The sequence below is a fragment of the Chlorocebus sabaeus genome, chromosome 24, assembly GCF_047675955.1.
Source record: "Chlorocebus sabaeus isolate Y175 chromosome 24, mChlSab1.0.hap1, whole genome shotgun sequence".
In the NCBI taxonomy this organism is placed as follows: Eukaryota; Metazoa; Chordata; class Mammalia; order Primates; family Cercopithecidae; genus Chlorocebus; species Chlorocebus sabaeus.
In genome coordinates, this window is record NC_132927.1 from 36,838,594 (window position 1) to 36,857,042 (window position 18,449).

At 36.5% G+C, this 18,449-nt stretch overlaps 1 protein-coding gene across 1 annotated transcript in view; it reads right to left on the bottom strand.

The window, feature by feature from the left end:
* Positions 1-267: 267 nt before the first annotated feature.
* Positions 268-18,449, bottom strand: part of C24H14orf39 (chromosome 24 C14orf39 homolog) — a 51,942-nt gene continuing 33,760 nt past the window's right edge. The window contains exons 16-17 of the mRNA XM_007986868.3: positions 6,334-6,391; positions 268-1,181 (exon numbers count right to left, since the gene is read on the bottom strand). Coding sequence (XP_007985059.2) covers positions 979-1,181; positions 6,334-6,391 — 261 coding nt within the window. The 3' untranslated portion in view covers positions 268-978. The remainder of the gene's footprint in view (positions 1,182-6,333; positions 6,392-18,449) is intronic.

The window sequence follows — 18,449 nt, forward strand, 5'->3', positions numbered from 1 at the left end:
CCAGGCTTTCTGATCAACTTGACCAGATGTGGGGTAGAAAGAGAAAAGAAGGGATTAGGTTTAAAAACTCATCAACAGTTACATCAAAATAAGGAGTCAAACTCCTTAGTACTTGGTAACTCAATATAGCTAATTTACAAAGCACAAAATACAATGATATTGAGCAAAATGTTTACAGAAGTTCATCAAATGTTAAATATCTTTATGTAAGCTATATAATTAATTGAAAAATACTGAACACAAAACATAAAGATGAAATTGTTTTTTATTGACGGAGACAAAATTTTAAATGTTCCTCAAAAAATATTTAAGCAAAAAAAAATATTAACAGGATCACCACTGATACAACAATCCAATTTTCAGAAATTACTCTTGCCCTTCACATTTAATTTTTATCCATTGAAGGCATTAGCATGACTCATAAAATTAGAATTGTACCATGTGTTATATTAGAAGAAAATAACACAGATTTTGTTATTAACATAAATTATTTGAAATTATTATTATAGTACCACTCTGTATACTACATAGTGAAGCAGAAGTGAATCCCAATAATTTTAAAAGAAATTTTTAGTAGCTAAAGTACACTTCAGCACTAACTCTGGAGTTACTACTGCAGTTCTTGTTCTTATCAAAGTACCAACAATACTACCAGAAAAAACCTTAGGTTCCAAGGAGAAGCAGGCTTAATATTTAAAATAAAGAGTAATGAAAAAAGCCTCAAATTCTATTAAGATTAATAAAAGTTCTACCTGAACACAGCTCACAAAATCCAGACCAAAATAAATGATTAGTTAATAGCACACACAAAACCCAAAATATTCAGTATTTCAATATTTCAATAAATATAATCAAACAATGTAAACATTACTGCTTTAATCAACAAAATAAAGCAGTCTTCATGTTTTAAGCAATAATGTAAATGTATGCCCTCATGAATACAGAACAGTAAAATAATTCAAGGAATTAATGACTAGCTCAAAAAAAAGTAAACTGTGTTGTATTTTGTGAGGAAGATGAAAAACCTTTTAAAGAAGAAGAAGGTATTGAATTTTGACCCTGTCCAAATGAAAATGGAAAACTAAAATCATCTTTTCCAGCTCCAAATGTATGAGTTGAAGTGTCTGATGGAAAAGAAAATGTAAAGCCATCTTCTCCTTCTGGCTTCTCAAATAAGTTTCCTAAGGAAGATAAACATTACAATTCTTATATAAAATTTTTATAACCTACTGAATTATAGCATACTGCATACAATAAATATGGTAACACTCAATCATTCTTCTATTTAGCAGGTATTTAACTGTATTCCTCTTAAGTGCAAGACATTGTCCTTGGTACTATGAAGATTAAAACAGACTCAAACTTAAACCCTATTTTCAAGTAATTTGAACTCTAGTATATAAAGAACTAGTATAAAAAGTAAAAAGTGGAATAAAACGCCTCAAATGAAGAGAATGACACAGAGGCACAGAAACAGACATGCAAAGGATGCATTAGAGTAACAGAAATCTATTCAGCTTAGCAGGAGCAGTGAGAAATAATAAAGATGTATTAAGCGGAAATTAATGAAGATGAGCTTGGAAAGATTGCTGAATGTCCCACTATGGAATCTGGACTTTACTTAGTAGATAACAAGAATTCATTGAAGATTTTCAAGCAGAGATATGACATGATTTGAACTGCTGTGTAAGTATTATTCAAGAGAGAATAGGTATAAAGGCTGGAACAAGAGAGTCTAGAAGTGGGACTAACCAAAATAAAATAAAAGTCCATTGTCCAGTAAAGACGTAATGAAAGGCTGACCTTATCTACAATCATAGCGATGGTAATGGAGGAAAAAATGCTGAATCTGAGAGATACTGTATAAGTTAAACTTATTCAACTATTATTTATTGAGTCACTACAATATACTGTCCATGGCATTGTTCAAGGAAACTGACAGAACATTAAAAAGAGTTCCAAAAGGAATTTTTAAAACAAGCTTTAAATGTAGCTCTGGTTGATGAAGCCCAGAATTGCCATTAAGGAAAAATACTGTTTTTAATTTATTATATTACTTATTAATAAAATTATAAATATACAAATATATTTTCAACATCCTAATTCTAATTTAAAATTATTAAATAATTTTGAATCTACAATAATCAAATATGTACTTGAAACAAGTCTTTTAAAATATCTATTTTTATATAGAATTAATCAAATAGCATATTAAGCAAAATAATTTACTTTGCATCACTTTGAATGTTTCATGTATTTTTTAAACTTTCATATATTTAATAACTTTATTTTTATTTTTAAACATCTCAGTTATTTCACCCTAAATAGAACCAAACCAACCAGCAATAAGATGGGTGGATAGATGGATGGATGGACAAACAGATGGATAGATGGACAGACTGACTACCAGATACTTGTGTTCTTCCCCTCTCCCTTTCTCACTTTATTTTTTGGACTATGTGTATTTCTCAGTACACATCCATATGACTTAAAGAAAAATAGGTATAATGGAAACACAGATCCAAAAAGAACTAAAATCTTGAATTTCCTTTTGAATAAATGAATTTGATTTTGTTTTTAATTTCACAAGAAGTTCATATGAAGTCTTCATAAAACTCATATGATCACTGTAAATAAAAGAACACATTACTGTGCAAGGCAGCATTATAGGTGCTGTGGGGAATTCAAAGGTACATTTAAAAATCCCTGCCCTCGGAGAATGGCGTAAACCCGGGAGGCGGAGCTTGCAGTGAGCTGAGATGTGGCCACTGCACTCCAGCCTGGGCGGCAGAGCGAGACTCCATCTCAAAAAAAAAAAAAAAAAAAAAAAAAATCCCTGCCCTCAAAAAACCTGTGATCTAGAGAAGACTTTGTATCTATTTATAAATAATGATGGTAGAATGCTAAAAAAGTATTAAAAAAGAAGAGATATTCAGAAAAGAGAGGGAGAGATCTTTTTGAAAAAGAAGGTTGAGGGGATAAATAAAAGGTATTACAGAAAAGAATTCTATCTTGAAAGATAGAGATATAAGCTGAGGACTGCAAGAAGTAAAAAGCACGTAAGAAATTGTGGGCATACTTGAGACACACTGAGTTCCAGAGTCTGGTCAAAGCACAGGTTACTCTTATAAGATAAAAGGCTTAAAAGGTATGTTGGGGGATGAATAGAGATTGGTTAATGAGTATAAAAATCAGTTAGATGAAAGGAATAAGTTCTAGTATGGAATTTAAGAATAAGTTCTAGAGTAGTAGTATGGTTTACAAGAATCTATAGTATATTTTGACATAGCTAGAAGAGAAGATTTGGAATGTTCCCCACACAAAGAAATGATAAATGTCTGAAGTGATGGATATTCCAATTACCTTGATTTGATCATTACACATTGTATGCAGGTATCAAAATATCACATGGACCCCATAAATATGTACAACTATATACCAATAAAAAACAAAACAGGTAGTTGGAGCTAAATTAGAAAAGTAGAAGCATAATTTGATAGTCAATGGGGGAGTCACTTGAAGGTATCTGATTAGCGCAGTGACGATATGGCCAACATTATGGGCACTGAAGGTTAATTAAGTAAGCTGTGATCTATACGTAAGCTGAAAAACGGAAAACACCAATTAGGATGTTATTGTAACAGTCCAAGTGAATAGTAAGACTCTGAAATATAATGGTTTCCATGAAAATAGAAATAAAAATAAATATTTAAGAGAGAGAACTGACAGAACTTGATGAATAGTTGAATGCAGTCACAGTCACAGAGAGAAGTTAAAATTGTTACTATGCTCCAAACATTAAAAGCTAGAATAATGAAGATACCATCAGGGACATCAGAAGGAGAACAAGTTTGATTTCAGCTACACTGAGTTCTTAATGTCAAAAGATGTCTGAAGAGATTTAAACTGTACAATCAGAAATAAGGTCCTAGAGTTTAGAAGTTAGTGCAGCAAGATATAAATTTGGTCATTATCTGTATGTAGTATATTTGAAAACACTGAAGTGAATGAGTGTCAAATGAATGAGAGTGTCAAAAAAGAGGATGTGGGTTGCACACGGTGGCTCACGCCTGTGATCCCAGCACTTTGGGAGGTGGAGGTGGGTGGATCGCCTGAGGTCAGGAATTTGAGACCAGCCTGGCCAACATAGTGAAACCCCGTCTCCACCAAAAATACAAAAAATTAGCTGGGCATGGTGGTGGGTGCCTGTAATCCCAGCTACTTGGGAGGCGGAGGCAGGAGAATCGCTTGAACCCAGGAGGTGGAGGTTGCTGTGAGCCGAGATCGTGCCATTGCACTCCAGCCTGGGCAACAAGAGTGAAACTCTGTCTCAAAAAAGAGGATGTAAATAGATTTAAATTTTTAGATGGTAGACATTTAATAAATACAATTGGTAGATTCATTCTGATCTCATAGCATTAAATACCATTTATAAAAATTCCAAAATCTGTGTCTCCATCTCACTGAATTCCAAATTCATATGTACAATTTCCTACTTTACTTTCACTTAGATATCGAATAAATAGGCTTTTCAATTAAAACACTTCCTAAATGAAACCCCTGGCTCCTCAATCTCAAATTACTCTTACAGCCTTCCATATTTCTATAAATGGCAACTCCATTCCAAGTTATTCATGTCAAAACCACGGCACAATCCTTGTTTCTCTCTCTCAATCCTTATATCCAGTCCATAAGCAAATTCTTCCAGCTCTATCTTCAGAAAACTTTGTAACCAAAATCTGACATCTTCTCACCACTTCTACTACTACTCATCAGTTCTCACTTTGTGTCATTTTATAGCTTCCTGACCTTTCCCTGCTTTTGCCCTTGTTTCCATAGTCTGTTCTCCACATAGCAGCCAGAATAACCCTTTTAAAACCTGTCAGATCACTTCAGTCCTTCACTTAAAACCTTCCAGAGGCTTTCCATCTCACTCAGAGAAAAACCCCCAAAGTCCTTAATGATCTACAGGTCCCACATGATTTGCTCTCCATCCACCTCTTGGATTTAATCTCCCACCAGTCTCTCCTTCCTTATTTCACAAAGCATACCAATTTAACTAATTTTCAGTGAACATACTGGGTATGTTCCCATTTCAAGACCTTTTTGCCCTTTGCTTGGAACACTTTTCCCAGTAGCTTGTATCTGCACCTCCTTCTGCTCAATGTTGACTTTTAGTGATGCCTTTCCTGACTCCCTTGCAATACAGCAATCACTTTCCCAATCCAAGTATTCCCCATTTCCCTTACTATACATTACTTTGCTGCATAGTGTTTATCACCAATAATAAGTAAAGCATTAACATCAAGCCTGGGCAGATTCAGGCCCACCTGGAAAAATGAACTTGAAGCCTGACTTCCCACAGCACTGTTTTCACAGAATTAAGGTAAACATAGAATGTTTTATCTATCTAGTCTGCTGTGTGAGACTGCACCTGAATTAGAGGAGCTATGAGTTAGCATACAGGCCTTGGGCGTCATGACTAGAAAAGTATAAAAGACTGGTGTGAAACTGAAGTTACATCTCTCTTGTGTCAAGGTGACCTACATGAAATATGCCTTTTGTCCATAGCAGCCTGACATGTTCCTTGGGTGGCAGTGGCAAAAGAAGGTGTATTACTTGGGTAGTTGGTGATCCTTTCAATGAAACAAGGATGCTGTACCTACCATTATCTCTTATCTTGTATCATTCTATAACATAAAGGTAATATTAGATTAAAAATCATAATATGTGAGTCTGACTATTCAAGTCCATAACAATTGTTGTTTAGTGTACTATCTGATAAATTATACATTGATTTATTTGTCTACTTTCAGTTTCTCACACTAGAACATAAACCATATGAGAATTTTTCACCCTTGTCCACTGTTCTGTCACCAGAGCCCAAACGCATACCTGATATAAAAAATATAATACACATACACATTTATATTCATATGTTGAATGAATTAATCAATCAAAGGAAAAATAAAGAAAGAATATCCAATTAAAAGTATCAAAGAGAGAAAAGGAAATCCAAAAATTACAGAAAAACGATGGAAATAATCAACTATATCGAATGTTGCAAAGAGTCTTAATATGATAATAAATACAAGATACCCATAATGTTTGATAATTGGGAGGTCAATAACCTTGGAGAAAGTAAGTTTTAATAGAGTAGTGAGAAAAGCAAATTGCTTTAAAAAAGAAAGAAAATAATATCAGTGAGTAGTGCAGAAGTAACAGTAATTTCTAAAGAATAAATTGAGCACCTAAGAAAATCAGTTAGAGAAACTAAATACTATACTAACGAGTTAACATGTTTTTAAATGTAGCAAACTTCAAACAACTTACCAATCTCTTGCTCTGATGACAGAGGATTTAGATTTCTTGCAGAATAATGTTCATTAAACTGGAAAATAATTTTCATTACATATTACTTGTGAAATCAGTATATACAGTATATATATTTGAATCTAAAGCCTAGTTCTTCTAATACACAGAATTGAAGTAGACATATGGTACCTTTATATAGCACACTCTTACACTTAAAAAGATCTATCTTCAAAACCTGTCATTTATTTATATTAAAATAAGGTCTGTTGATTTGATTCAGGCAAAATACACTGTACTAAAGATAGCTCTTACTTTAGAATTTAATATGATCTTTTGCTTTATCCTGAAAGCTTTTAACAAATCAGGTTCTTGGTTTTGTTTTGTTTTGTTTTTTGCCTAGAAAAGTAACAGAAAGTGGATAGCTTCATGTCAGTTCAGATCAAGTTTTGCTGCCAAAAGTCTATTTTCTCAATAAACAGGCTTTTTAAAAAAATAAGATCATGACAGCATTGTTTTCTGTGCACTCTTTTTTCTTCACATTGCATCATGAGCTTTTGTCCATGTCATTATTCTTCTAAAATCTGACTCTTTTCATGGCTCTATAATATTCCTCCAAATAGACAAACCAGACAGTTTCAACCATCCTTTTATACTGGACATGTAAGTTGTCCCAACTTTGTTTCTTATATAAAAGTCACACCTGAATGAACACTGTTATGCACATTTATTTTTCTTTGACAGTTAATAAGGAAATCGGTTTTCTCATAGATTTTATAAGCCACTTCAATTTCTTTTTCAGTGAAGTATCTATTTGTCAAATGGACTTTGCTCATTTTTCTATTGAGAAAGTAATTTTTTACTTATTGGTACATATAAGCACTTTATATTCTAGAGATGTTAATTAATTCTTTGCAATCTTATTGCAAACATTTTACATCTTTGTCATTTTGTCCTTAAAATTTTTTAACATATAGAAGTTTAGATTTGGAGGTTGCCTCCAAGATGGCCAAATAGGAACAGCTCCAGTCTGCAGCTCCCAGCGAGATTGACGCAGAAGACAGGTGATTTCTGCATTTCCAACTGAGGTATCTGGTTCATCTCAATGGGACTGGTTGGACAGTGGGTGCAGCCCACAGTTGGCAAGCCAAAGCAGCACGGGGCATCCCCTCACCTGTGAAGGGCATGGGGTTGAGGGATTTCCCTTTCCTAGCCAAGGGAGGCTGTGACAGATTGTACCTGGAAAATACTGCACTTCGCCCAAGGTCTTAGCAACCAGCAGACCAGGAGATTCCCTCCTGTGCCTGGCTCGGCAGGTGCCATGCCCACGGAGCCATGCTCACTGCTAGCACAACAGTCTGAAATCGACCTGCAAGGCTGCAGCCTGGCAGGGGGAGGGGCATCCACCATTGCTGAGGCTTGAGTAGGTAAACAAAGCATCCAGGAAGCTTAAACTGGCAGAGCCCACCACAGCTCAGCAAGGCCTACTGCCTCTATATGTTCAACCTCTGTGGGCAGGGCACAGCTGAACAAAAGGAACCAGAAAACTTCTACAGACCTAAACATCCCTGTCTGACAGCTCTGAAGACAGCAGTGGTTCTCCCAGCATGGCGTTCGAGTTCAGACAATGGACAGACTGCCTCCTTAAGTGGGTCCCTGACCCCCATGTAGCCTGACTGGGAGACTCCCAGTAGAGGCCAACAGACACCTCAAACAGGTAGGTGCCCCTCTGGGACAAAGATTCCAGAGAAAGGATCAGGCAGCAATATTTGATGTTCTGCAATATTTACCATTCTGCAATATTCACTGTTCTGCAGCCTCCACTGGTGATACCCAGGCAAACAGGGTCTGGAGTGGACCTCCAGCAAACTCCAACAGACCTGCAGCTGAGGGGCCTCACTGTTAGAAGGAAAACTAACAAACAGAAAGGAATAGCACCAACATCAACAAAAAGGACATCCACACCAAAACCCTATCTGTAGGTCACCAACATCAAAGACCAAAGATAGATAAAACCACAAAGATGGGGAGAAACCAGAGCAGAAAAGCTGAAAATTTCAAACATCAGAGCACCACTTCTCCTTCAAAGGGTTGCAGCTCCTTGCCAGCAATGGAACAAAATTGGACAGAAAATTACTTTGACAAGTTGACAGAAGTAGGCTTCAGAAGGTCAGTAATGACAAACTTCTACAAGCTAAAGGAACATGTTCTAACTCATCACAAGGAAGCTAAAAACCTTGAAAAAAGATTAGACGAATGGCTAACTAGAATAAACAGTGTAGAGAAGACTTTGACCTGATGGAGCTGAAGACCACAGCATGAGAACTTCGGGACACATGCAAAAGCTTCAATAGCAGATTCGATCAAGTGGAAGAAAGGACATCACTGATTGAAGATCAAATTAATGAAATAAAGCAAAAAGACAAGATTAGAGAAAAAAGAGTAAAAAGAAACTAACAAAGCCTCCAAGAAATATGAGAATATGTGAAAAGACGAAATCTACGTTTCATTGGTGTACCTGAAAGTGATGGGGAGGATGGAACCAAGTTAGAAAACACTCTTCAGGATATTATCCAGAAGAACTTCCCTAACCTAGCAAGGCAGGCCAACATTCAAATGCAGGAAATACAGAGAATACCACAAAGACACTCCTTGAGAAGAGCAACCCCAAGGCACATAATTGTCAGATTCACCAAGGTTGAAATGAAGGAAACAATGTTAAGGGCAGCCAGAGAGAAAGGTCGGGTTACCAACAGAGGGAAGCCCATCAGACTAACAGCGGATCTCTTGGCAGAAACCCTACAAGCCACAAGAGAGTGGCAGCCAATATTAGACATTCTTAAAGAAAATAATTTTCAAGCCAGAATCTCATATCCAGCCAAGCTAAGCTTCATAAGTGGAGGAGAAATAAAATCCTTTACAGACAAGCAAATGCTGAGAGATTTTTGTCACCACCACCAGGCCTCCCTTACAAGAGCTCCTGAAGGAAGCACTAAACATGGAAAAGAACAACCAGTATCAGCCACTGCAAAAACATGCCAAATTGTAAAGACCATCGATGCTATGAAGAAACTGCATCAATTAACAGGCAAAATAACCAGCTAACATCATGACAGGATCAAATTCCCACATAACAATATTAACCTTACATGCAAATGGTCTAAATGCCCCAATTAAAAGACAAAGACTGGCAAATTGGATAAAGAGTCAAGACCCATCAGTGTGCTGTATTCAGGATACCCATCTTAGATGCAGTGACACAAAGAGGCTCAAAATAAAGGGATGGAGGAAGATCTACCAAGCAAATGGAAAGCAAAAAAAAAGCAGGAGTTGCAATCCTAGTCTCTGGTAAAACAGACTTTAAACCAACAAAGATAAAAAGAGACAAAGGCGGCCATTACGAAATGGTAAAGGGATCAATTCAACAAGAAGAGCTAACTATCCTAAATATATATGCACCCAATAAGGAGCACCTAGATTCATAAAGCAAGCCCTTAGAGACCTACAAAGAGACTTAGATTCCCACATAATAATAACGGGAGACTTTAACACCCCACTGTCAATATTAGACAGCTAAACGAGACAGAAAGTTAACAAGGATATCCAGGACTTGAACTCAGTTCTGCATCAAGTGGGCCTAATAGGCATCTATACAGTACTCTCCACCCCAAATCAACAGAATATATATATATAAAAGCACCACACTGCACTTATTCTAAAATCGACCACATAATTGGAAGTAAAACACTCCTCAGCAAATGTAAAAGAACATAAATCACAACAAACTGTCTCTCAGACCACAGTGCAATCAAATTACAACTCAAGATTAAGAAACTCACTCAAATCCCCACAACTACATGGAAACTGAACAATCTGCTCCTGAATGACTACTGGATAAATAACAAAATGAAGGCAGAATACCTCTACGCAAATAAATTAGAAAATTTAGAAGAAATGGATAAATTCCTGGACACATACACCCTCCCAAGACTAAACCAGGAAGAAGTTGAATCTCTGAATAGACCAAGAACATATTCTGAAATTGAGGCAATAATTAATAGCCTACCAACCAAAACAAGTCCAGGACCAGACGGATTCACAGCTGAAATCTACCAGAGGTACAAAGAGGAGCTGATACCATTCCTTCTGAAACTATTCCAATCAATAGAATAAAAGGGAATCCTCCCTAACTCATTTTATGAGGCCAGCATCATCTTGATACCAAAGCCTGGCAGAGACACAACAAAAAAAGAGAATTTTAGACCAATATCCCTGATGAACATTGATGCAAAAATCCTCAATAAAATACTGGCAAACAAAATCCAGCAGCACATCAAAAAGTTTACCCACCACAATCAAGTTGGCTTCATCCCTGGGATGCAAGGCTGGCTCAACATATGCAAATCAATACACGTGATCCATCACATAAACAGAACCAATGACAAAAACCACATGATTATCTCAATAGATGCAGAAAAGGCCTTTGACAAAATTCAACACCCCTTCATGAAAAACTCTCAATAAACTAGGTATTGATGGAATGTATCTCAAAATAATAAGAGCTATTTATGACAAACCCACAGCCAATATCGTACTGAATGGGCAAAAACTGGAAGCATTCCCTTTGAAAGCTGGCACAAGAGAAGGATGCCCTCTCTCACCACTCCTATTCAACATAGTGTTGGAAGTTCTGGCTAGGGAAATCAGGCAAGAGAAAGAAATCAAGGGTATTCAGTTAGGAAAAGAAGAAGTCAAATTGTCCCTGTTTGCAGATGACATGATTGTATATTTAGAAAACCCCATCGTCTCAGCCCAAAATCTCCTTAAGCTGATAAGCAACTTCAGCAAAGTCTTGGGATACAAAATCAAAGTGCAAAAATCACAAGCATTCCTATACACCAATAACAGACAAACAGAGAGCCAAATCATGAGTGAACTCCCATTTACAATTGCTACAAAGAGAATAAAATACCTAGGAATCCAACTTACAAGGGATATAAAAGACCTCTTCAAGAAGAACTACAAACCACTGCTCAATGAAATAAAAGAGGACACAAACAAATGGAAGAACATTCCATGCTCATGGATAGGAAGAATCAACATCGTGAAAATGGCCATACTGCCCAAGGTAATTTATAGATTCAACGCTATCCCCATCAAGCTACCAATGACCTTCTTCACAGAACTGGAAAAAACTACTTTGAAGTTCATACAGAACCAAAAAAGAGCCCACTTAGCCAAGACAATCCTAAGCAAAAAGACCAAAGCTCGAAGCATCACACTACATGACTTCAAACTATACTACAAGTCTATAGTAACCAAAACAGCATGGTACTGGTACCAAAACAGACAAATAGACCAATGCAACAGAACAGAGGTCTCAGAAATAACACACATATACAACCGTCTGATCTTTGACAAACCTGACAAAAACAAGAAATGGGGAAAGGATTCCCTATTTAATAAATGGTGCTGGGAAAACTGGCTAGCCATATGTAGAAAGCTGAAACTGGATCCTTTCCTTACACCTTATACAAAAATGAACTCAAGATGGATTAAAGGCTTAAATGTTAGACCTAAAACCATAAAAACCCTAGAAGAAAGCCTAGGCAATGCCATTCAGGACATAGGCATGGACAAACACTTCATGACTAAAACACCAAAAGCAATGGTAACAAAAGCCAAAATAGATAAATGGAATCAATTAAATTAAAGAGCTTCTGCACAGCAAAGAAAACTATCATCAGAGTAAACAGACAACCTACAGAATGGGAGAAAATTTTTGCAATCTACCCATCTAACAAAGGACTAATATCCAGAATCTACAAAGAACTTAAACAAATTTATAAGAAAAAACAACAGCGAAAAGTGGGCAAAGGATATGAACAGATACTTCTCAAAAGAAGACATTTATGCAGCTAACAGACACATGAAAAAAATGCTCATCACTGGTAATTAGATAAATACAAATCAAAACCACAATGAGATACCGTCTCATGCCAGTTAGAATGGCGATCATTAAAAAGTCAGGAAACAACAGATGCTGGAGAGGATGTGGAGAAATAGGGACATTTTTACACTGTCGGTGGGAGTGTAGTTAAACCATTATGGAAGGCAGTGTAGTGATTCCTCAAGGATCTAGAACTAGAAATACCATTTGACCCAGCAATCCCATTACTGGGTATATACCCAAAGGATTATAAATCATGCTACTATAAAGACACATGCACATGTATGTTTACTGCAGCACTCTTCACAATAGCAAAGACTTGGGACCAACCCAAATGTACATCAATGATAGAATGGATTAAGAAAATGTGGCCCATATACATCATGGAATACTATGCAGCCATAAAAAGGATGAATTCATGTTCTTTGCAGGGACATGGATGCAGCTGGAAACCACCATTCTCAGCACACCATCACAAGGACAGAAAACCAAACACCACAAGTTCTCACTCATAGGTGGAAATTGACCAATGAGAACACATGGACACAGGGTGGGGAATATCACACACGGGGGCCTGTCAGGGAGTGGGGCACTGGGGAGGGATAGCATTAGGAGAAATACCCAATGTAGATGATGAGTTGATGGGTGCAGCAAACCAACATGGCACATGTATACCTATGTAACAAATCTGCACGTTGTGCGCATGTACCCTAGAACTTAAAGCATAATTTAAAAAAAGAAGTTTAGATTTTGTATATAATCAAACCCAATTATTTTCTTTTGCTTCTTCTTCCACCGTTTTCATGCTTAGAGAATCCTTCCTCCTAAGATTTGGTAAATATTCACCTATATTTCCTATGAAATATATTGTGGTTAACATTTTCCCATATAATTTAATGCATCTGTAACTTCTATTGATGTACAGTGTAAGATGAGTGCCTATTTTACCCCTATTAATTTGTAGTCTATCACTATCACATTATAAAATCTTTGGTTTCAAGACTTTCTAGCCCATACCATTGATCAATCAGTCCTTGAAACCATTATCATGCCTTTTATTACTCTAGCTTTATAGGATGTTTGAATATTTAGAAAGTAAGTTTCCCTCACCAATCTGTTTCATAATGTTTAGGATTTATAATTACATCCACTCTTTCACTCTTAATATAGGGATTTTGTCAATTTTGTCAATTATTTTCAAATAATCAACTTTGACTTTATTAATTTTCTCTATTGTTTGTTTTCCCATTTCACTGATTCCTCTTACTATTTTATTTCTTCATTTTACTTCAGGTTTGCTTAGTTCTTCTTTTTCTAGATTCTCAAAATGAAATCTTAAGTCACTGATTTTAGGCCTTTCTTCTTTTTTATTAATTATGTAATTATTAGTTAAATTATTTAAAGCTATTGTTTTGCTCTGGCTTTGGCAACATCCCATAATTTTTGATAGGCTGGATTTTCATAATGCAGTTTAAAATCTTTCCTAAAAGGGGACCCACTGCCTTGAAGGGAAGGACCCATTCCTGGTAGAATTCATCACCCGCTAAATAAAGAGCCCTTGGGCCCTGAATAGCCAGCAGTGATACCCAGGTAGTATGCTGTGGGCCTTGGGCTCTGAGAGGTGCTGTTTTCAGTTGTGACCCAGCACATTCTCAGCTGTGGTGACTATGGTAAAAGACCCCATCTGTTTAAGAAAAGCAGAGGAAAAAGTAAAGGGCATTTTATCTTGCACACTAGGTACTAGCTCAACCACAATGGGGTAGAACAAGCATGATTTTGGGGTCCCTGGGTCCAGGCCTAGGCTCTTGGGACAGCATTTCTGGACTTCCCTGGGCCAGAGGGGAGCCCACTGCCCTGAAGAGTGAGTCCCATGCCTGGCCTCATTCACTGAAGAGCCCTTGGGCTTCGAGTGGACATTAGCAGTGTCCTGGCAGACCCCCACCATGAACTGATGGTGGTGGGGGCCACAGGGAGAGGCTCCTCTGCCTGTGGAAAGAGAGGGAAGAGCAGCAAGGACTTTGTATTGTCGTTTCAGTCCCAGCTTAGCCACAGTAGAATAGAACATTGGGCAAATTACTAAGGTTTTTGACTCCAATCCCAAACTCCTAGACAGCATCTCTGGACCTGCCCAGGGCCAGAGGATCTAGCCACCCGAAGGGATGGACACAAATCTGGCTGGCTTCACCACCTGCTGATCACAGAGTTTTAGGGCCTTCAGTGAACATAGGTTTTAGCCAGGTAGTGGTTACAGAAGACCTTAGCCAAGACCCAATGCTGTGCTGGCTTCAGGTATGGCTGAGTGCAGTCCTAGTCGAGATGGCCACAGGTGTGCTTGCGTCACACCTCCCCCCACTCCAGGCAGCTCAACACAGAGAGAGAGGCTCCATTTGTTTGGGAGAAAGCAAGGGAAAATAACAAGTCTCTGCCTGGTAATCCAGAGAATTCTTCCAGATCTTATCCAAGACCACCAAGGCTGTACTCTCTGAGTCTGCAAAAACCACAGGGTTATTGGACTTGGAGCCCAAGTCCCTTTGAACACTTGGAAAGCCTCCTCAAGAAAGACAGGCACATACAAGCCCAGACTGCAAAGACTACAGTAAATACCTAATTCTTCAGTGCCTAGACACCGACAACAACTACAAGCATCAAGATCATCCAGGAAAACATGAACTCACCAAATGAACTAGAAAAATCACCAGGGACCAGTCCTGGGGAAACAGATACGTGACCATTCGGACAGATAATTCAAAATACCTGTTTCGAGGAAACTCAAAGAAATTCAAGATAACAAAGAGAAGGTATTCAGAATTCTATCAGATAAATTTAACAAAGAGATTTAAATAATTAAAAATAATCAAGCAGAAATTCTAGAGTTGAAAAATGCAACCAGAATACTGAACAGTTCATGAGAGTCTCTTAATAGCAGAATTAATCAAGCAGAAGAATTAGTGAACTCGAAAACAGGCTATTTGGAAATACATAGTCAGAGGAGATTTTAAATAGTATAAAAAAGAATGAAGCACACCTATAAGATCTAGAAAATAACCTCAAAAGGGCAACTCTAAGAGTCACTGGCCTTAAAGAGGCGATAGAGAAAGAGACAGGAGTAGAAAATTTATTCAAAGAGATAATAATAGAAAACTTACCAAACCTAGAGAAAGATATCCAGATTAAAGTACAAGAAGGTTATAGAACACCAAACAGATTTAACCCAAAGAAGACTAGTTCAAGGCAACTAATACTCAAATTCTCAAAGGTCAAGGATAAAGAAAGGTTCCTAAAAGCAGCAAGAGAAAAGAAATAAATAACATACAATGGAGCTCCAATATGTCTGGCAGCAGACTTTTCAGTGGAAACCATACAGGCCAGGAGAGAGTAGCATAACGTATTTAATGTACTGAAGGAAAAAAACTCTTACACTATAATAGTACATCTGGCAAAAATATCCTTCAAGCATGAAGAGAAATAAAGACCTTCCCAAACAAACAAAAGCTGAGGGGTTTCATCAACACAACTGTCCTATAAGAAATGCTAAAGGCAGTTCTTTGATCTGAAAGAAAACAATGTTAGTCAGCAAGAAGAAATCAACTGAAGGTACAAAACTCACTGATAATAGTAAGCACATAGAAAAACAGAATATTATAGCACTGTAATTGTGATGTGTAAACTACTCTTATTTTAAGTAGAAAGACTGATGAACCAAGCAAAAATAATAACTACAACAACTTTCCATGACACAGACAGTACAGTAAGACATAAAGAGAAACAGCAAAAAGTTAAAATGCCAGGGGATTAAGTTAAAGTGTTGAGTTTTTATTAGCTTTATTTTGCATGTTTGTTTATGTAATTTGTGTTAAGTTGTCATCAGTTTAAAATAATGGGTTAAAAGATAGAATTTCAGGCTGGGTGCAGTGGCTCACGCCTATAATCCCAGCACTTTGGGAGGCCAAGGCAGGCAGATTACGAGGTCAGGAGATGGAGACCATCCTGGCCAACATGGTGAAACCCCATCTCTACTAAAGTACAAAAAAAAAAAATTCGCCAGGCGTGGTGGCACGCACCTGTAGTCACAGCTACTCAGGAGGATGAGGCAGGGGAATCACTTGAACCCGGGAGGTGTAGGTTGCAGTGAGCCGAGATTGTGCCAACTGCACTCCAGCCTGGTGAGAGAGTAAGATGTGTCTCAAAAAAAAAAAAAAAAAAAAAGATAGAATTTCAAGCCTCATGGTAACCTCAATCAAAAAACAGACAACGGATACACCAAAAACAAAAAGGAAGAAATTAAATTACACCATCAGAGAAAATCACCTTCACTAAAAGGAAGACAGGAAGAAAGGAAAAAAGGAATGAGATCCTGTCATTTGCAACAACATGGATGGAACTGGAGGTCATTATGTTAAATGAAATAAGCCAGGCACAGAAAGACAAACTGCATATTCTCACTTATTTGTGGGACCTAAAAATAAAAACAATTGAACTCATGGAGATAGAGACTAGAAGGATGATTACCAGAGGCTGGGAAAGGTTGGGGGGTGGGGGATTGGGGATAGGTGGGAATGGTTAATGGGTACAAAAAACATAGCAAGAATGAATAAGACCTAGTATTTGATAGCACAATAGGGTGACTATAGTCAAAAAATCTAATTGTACATTTAAAAATAACTAAAAGAATATAATTGGATTGTTTATAGGACAAAGAATAAATGTTTGAGGGGATGGATACCCTCACTTTCTATGATATGATTATTTCACATTGCATGCCTGTATCAAAATATCTTACCTACCCCCATAAATATATATATCTACTATGTACCCATAAAACCTAAAAATAAATAAATAAAATTTTTTTCTGATTTATCTCATGATTTTTTCTTTGATCTATGGCCTACATATTTAGGATTTTCTTAGATATCACATTGAGTTCTAATTTAATTCCACTGTGGTCAGAGAACATACTCTGATTTCAATCCTTTTAAATTCATTAAGACTCATTTTATGGCCCAGAATATGGTGTATCTTGCTGAAGGTACCATCAGAACATGAGAAGAATATATATGCTGCCATTGTTGGATGTGATGTACTATAAAGGTCAATTAGATCAAGGTGATTGATGATGTTATTCAGATCTTATTAAAGATCTTTACTGATTGTGTTGTCTAATTCTACCAGCTGCTAAAAGAGGAGTATTAAAAACCTCTATGTTTGAATTTTTGTCTATTTTTCCCTTTAATTCTGTCACTTTTTGTTTCATGTATTTTGAAGCTGTTATTAGGCTTTACACATTTGTGACTGTTGTATCTCCCTTATGAACTGACTTTTTTATCTTTATGAAATGTTCCTCTCATTTCTAGTAATATTCTTTAAGACTACCAGAAATTATATTAATATAGCCATTGTGACAATGCTTAGTTTTCATGATACATCATTTTCCATCCATTTACTGTCAACCTGTCTTTGCCTTTATATTTAAAGTATATTTCTTATAGATAGCTTATATTTGGGTCTTGCTTTTTTTTTCCCCATTCTTACAATCTTTGTCTTTTAATGAGTGTTTAGCCCATTCACACAATGTAATTATTAAAAAGCACATTCTTTGGTGTAAAATTTATTTGTTTTATGGTTTTTTTTACTGTGTGTATTTTTTTTTATTATACTTTAAATTCTAGGGTACATGTACACAACCGTGTGTATGTTTTTTATTGTTTCTTTTCTGCCTTTTGGGGTTGAATTTTTTGGAATTTCATTTTAATTTATCATCAATCTTATTTTCAATGTTTTCTTGATTATTCTTGACCACTTTCCCCCAGGACAGTTATTAATTATTTTACCAATCTCCTTTCCCAATCCCACCACCACAAAAACAAAACAAAAAATTAAATATAATCTTGTCAGGATTATAATTAGATTTGAATTGGACTATATTTAGAAATTGTATTGGGAAGAAATTTATCTTTACAAGATTTTCTTCCTGTACAAGTACTGCATGTGTTTATGTATTCATTAACTTTTTTCAGTAGCTTTGTAGTTTTCCTTATTCAAAGTATACATGTTTCCTGTTAAATTTATATACATACATTTTGCATTCATGTTATTATTGTAAATGAGAATTAAGTAACTATAGTCTATTTTCATGACCAGCATACTCCTAGGAATTACTTGTTTTTAAAATAAGCTTTTAAATAAAAAA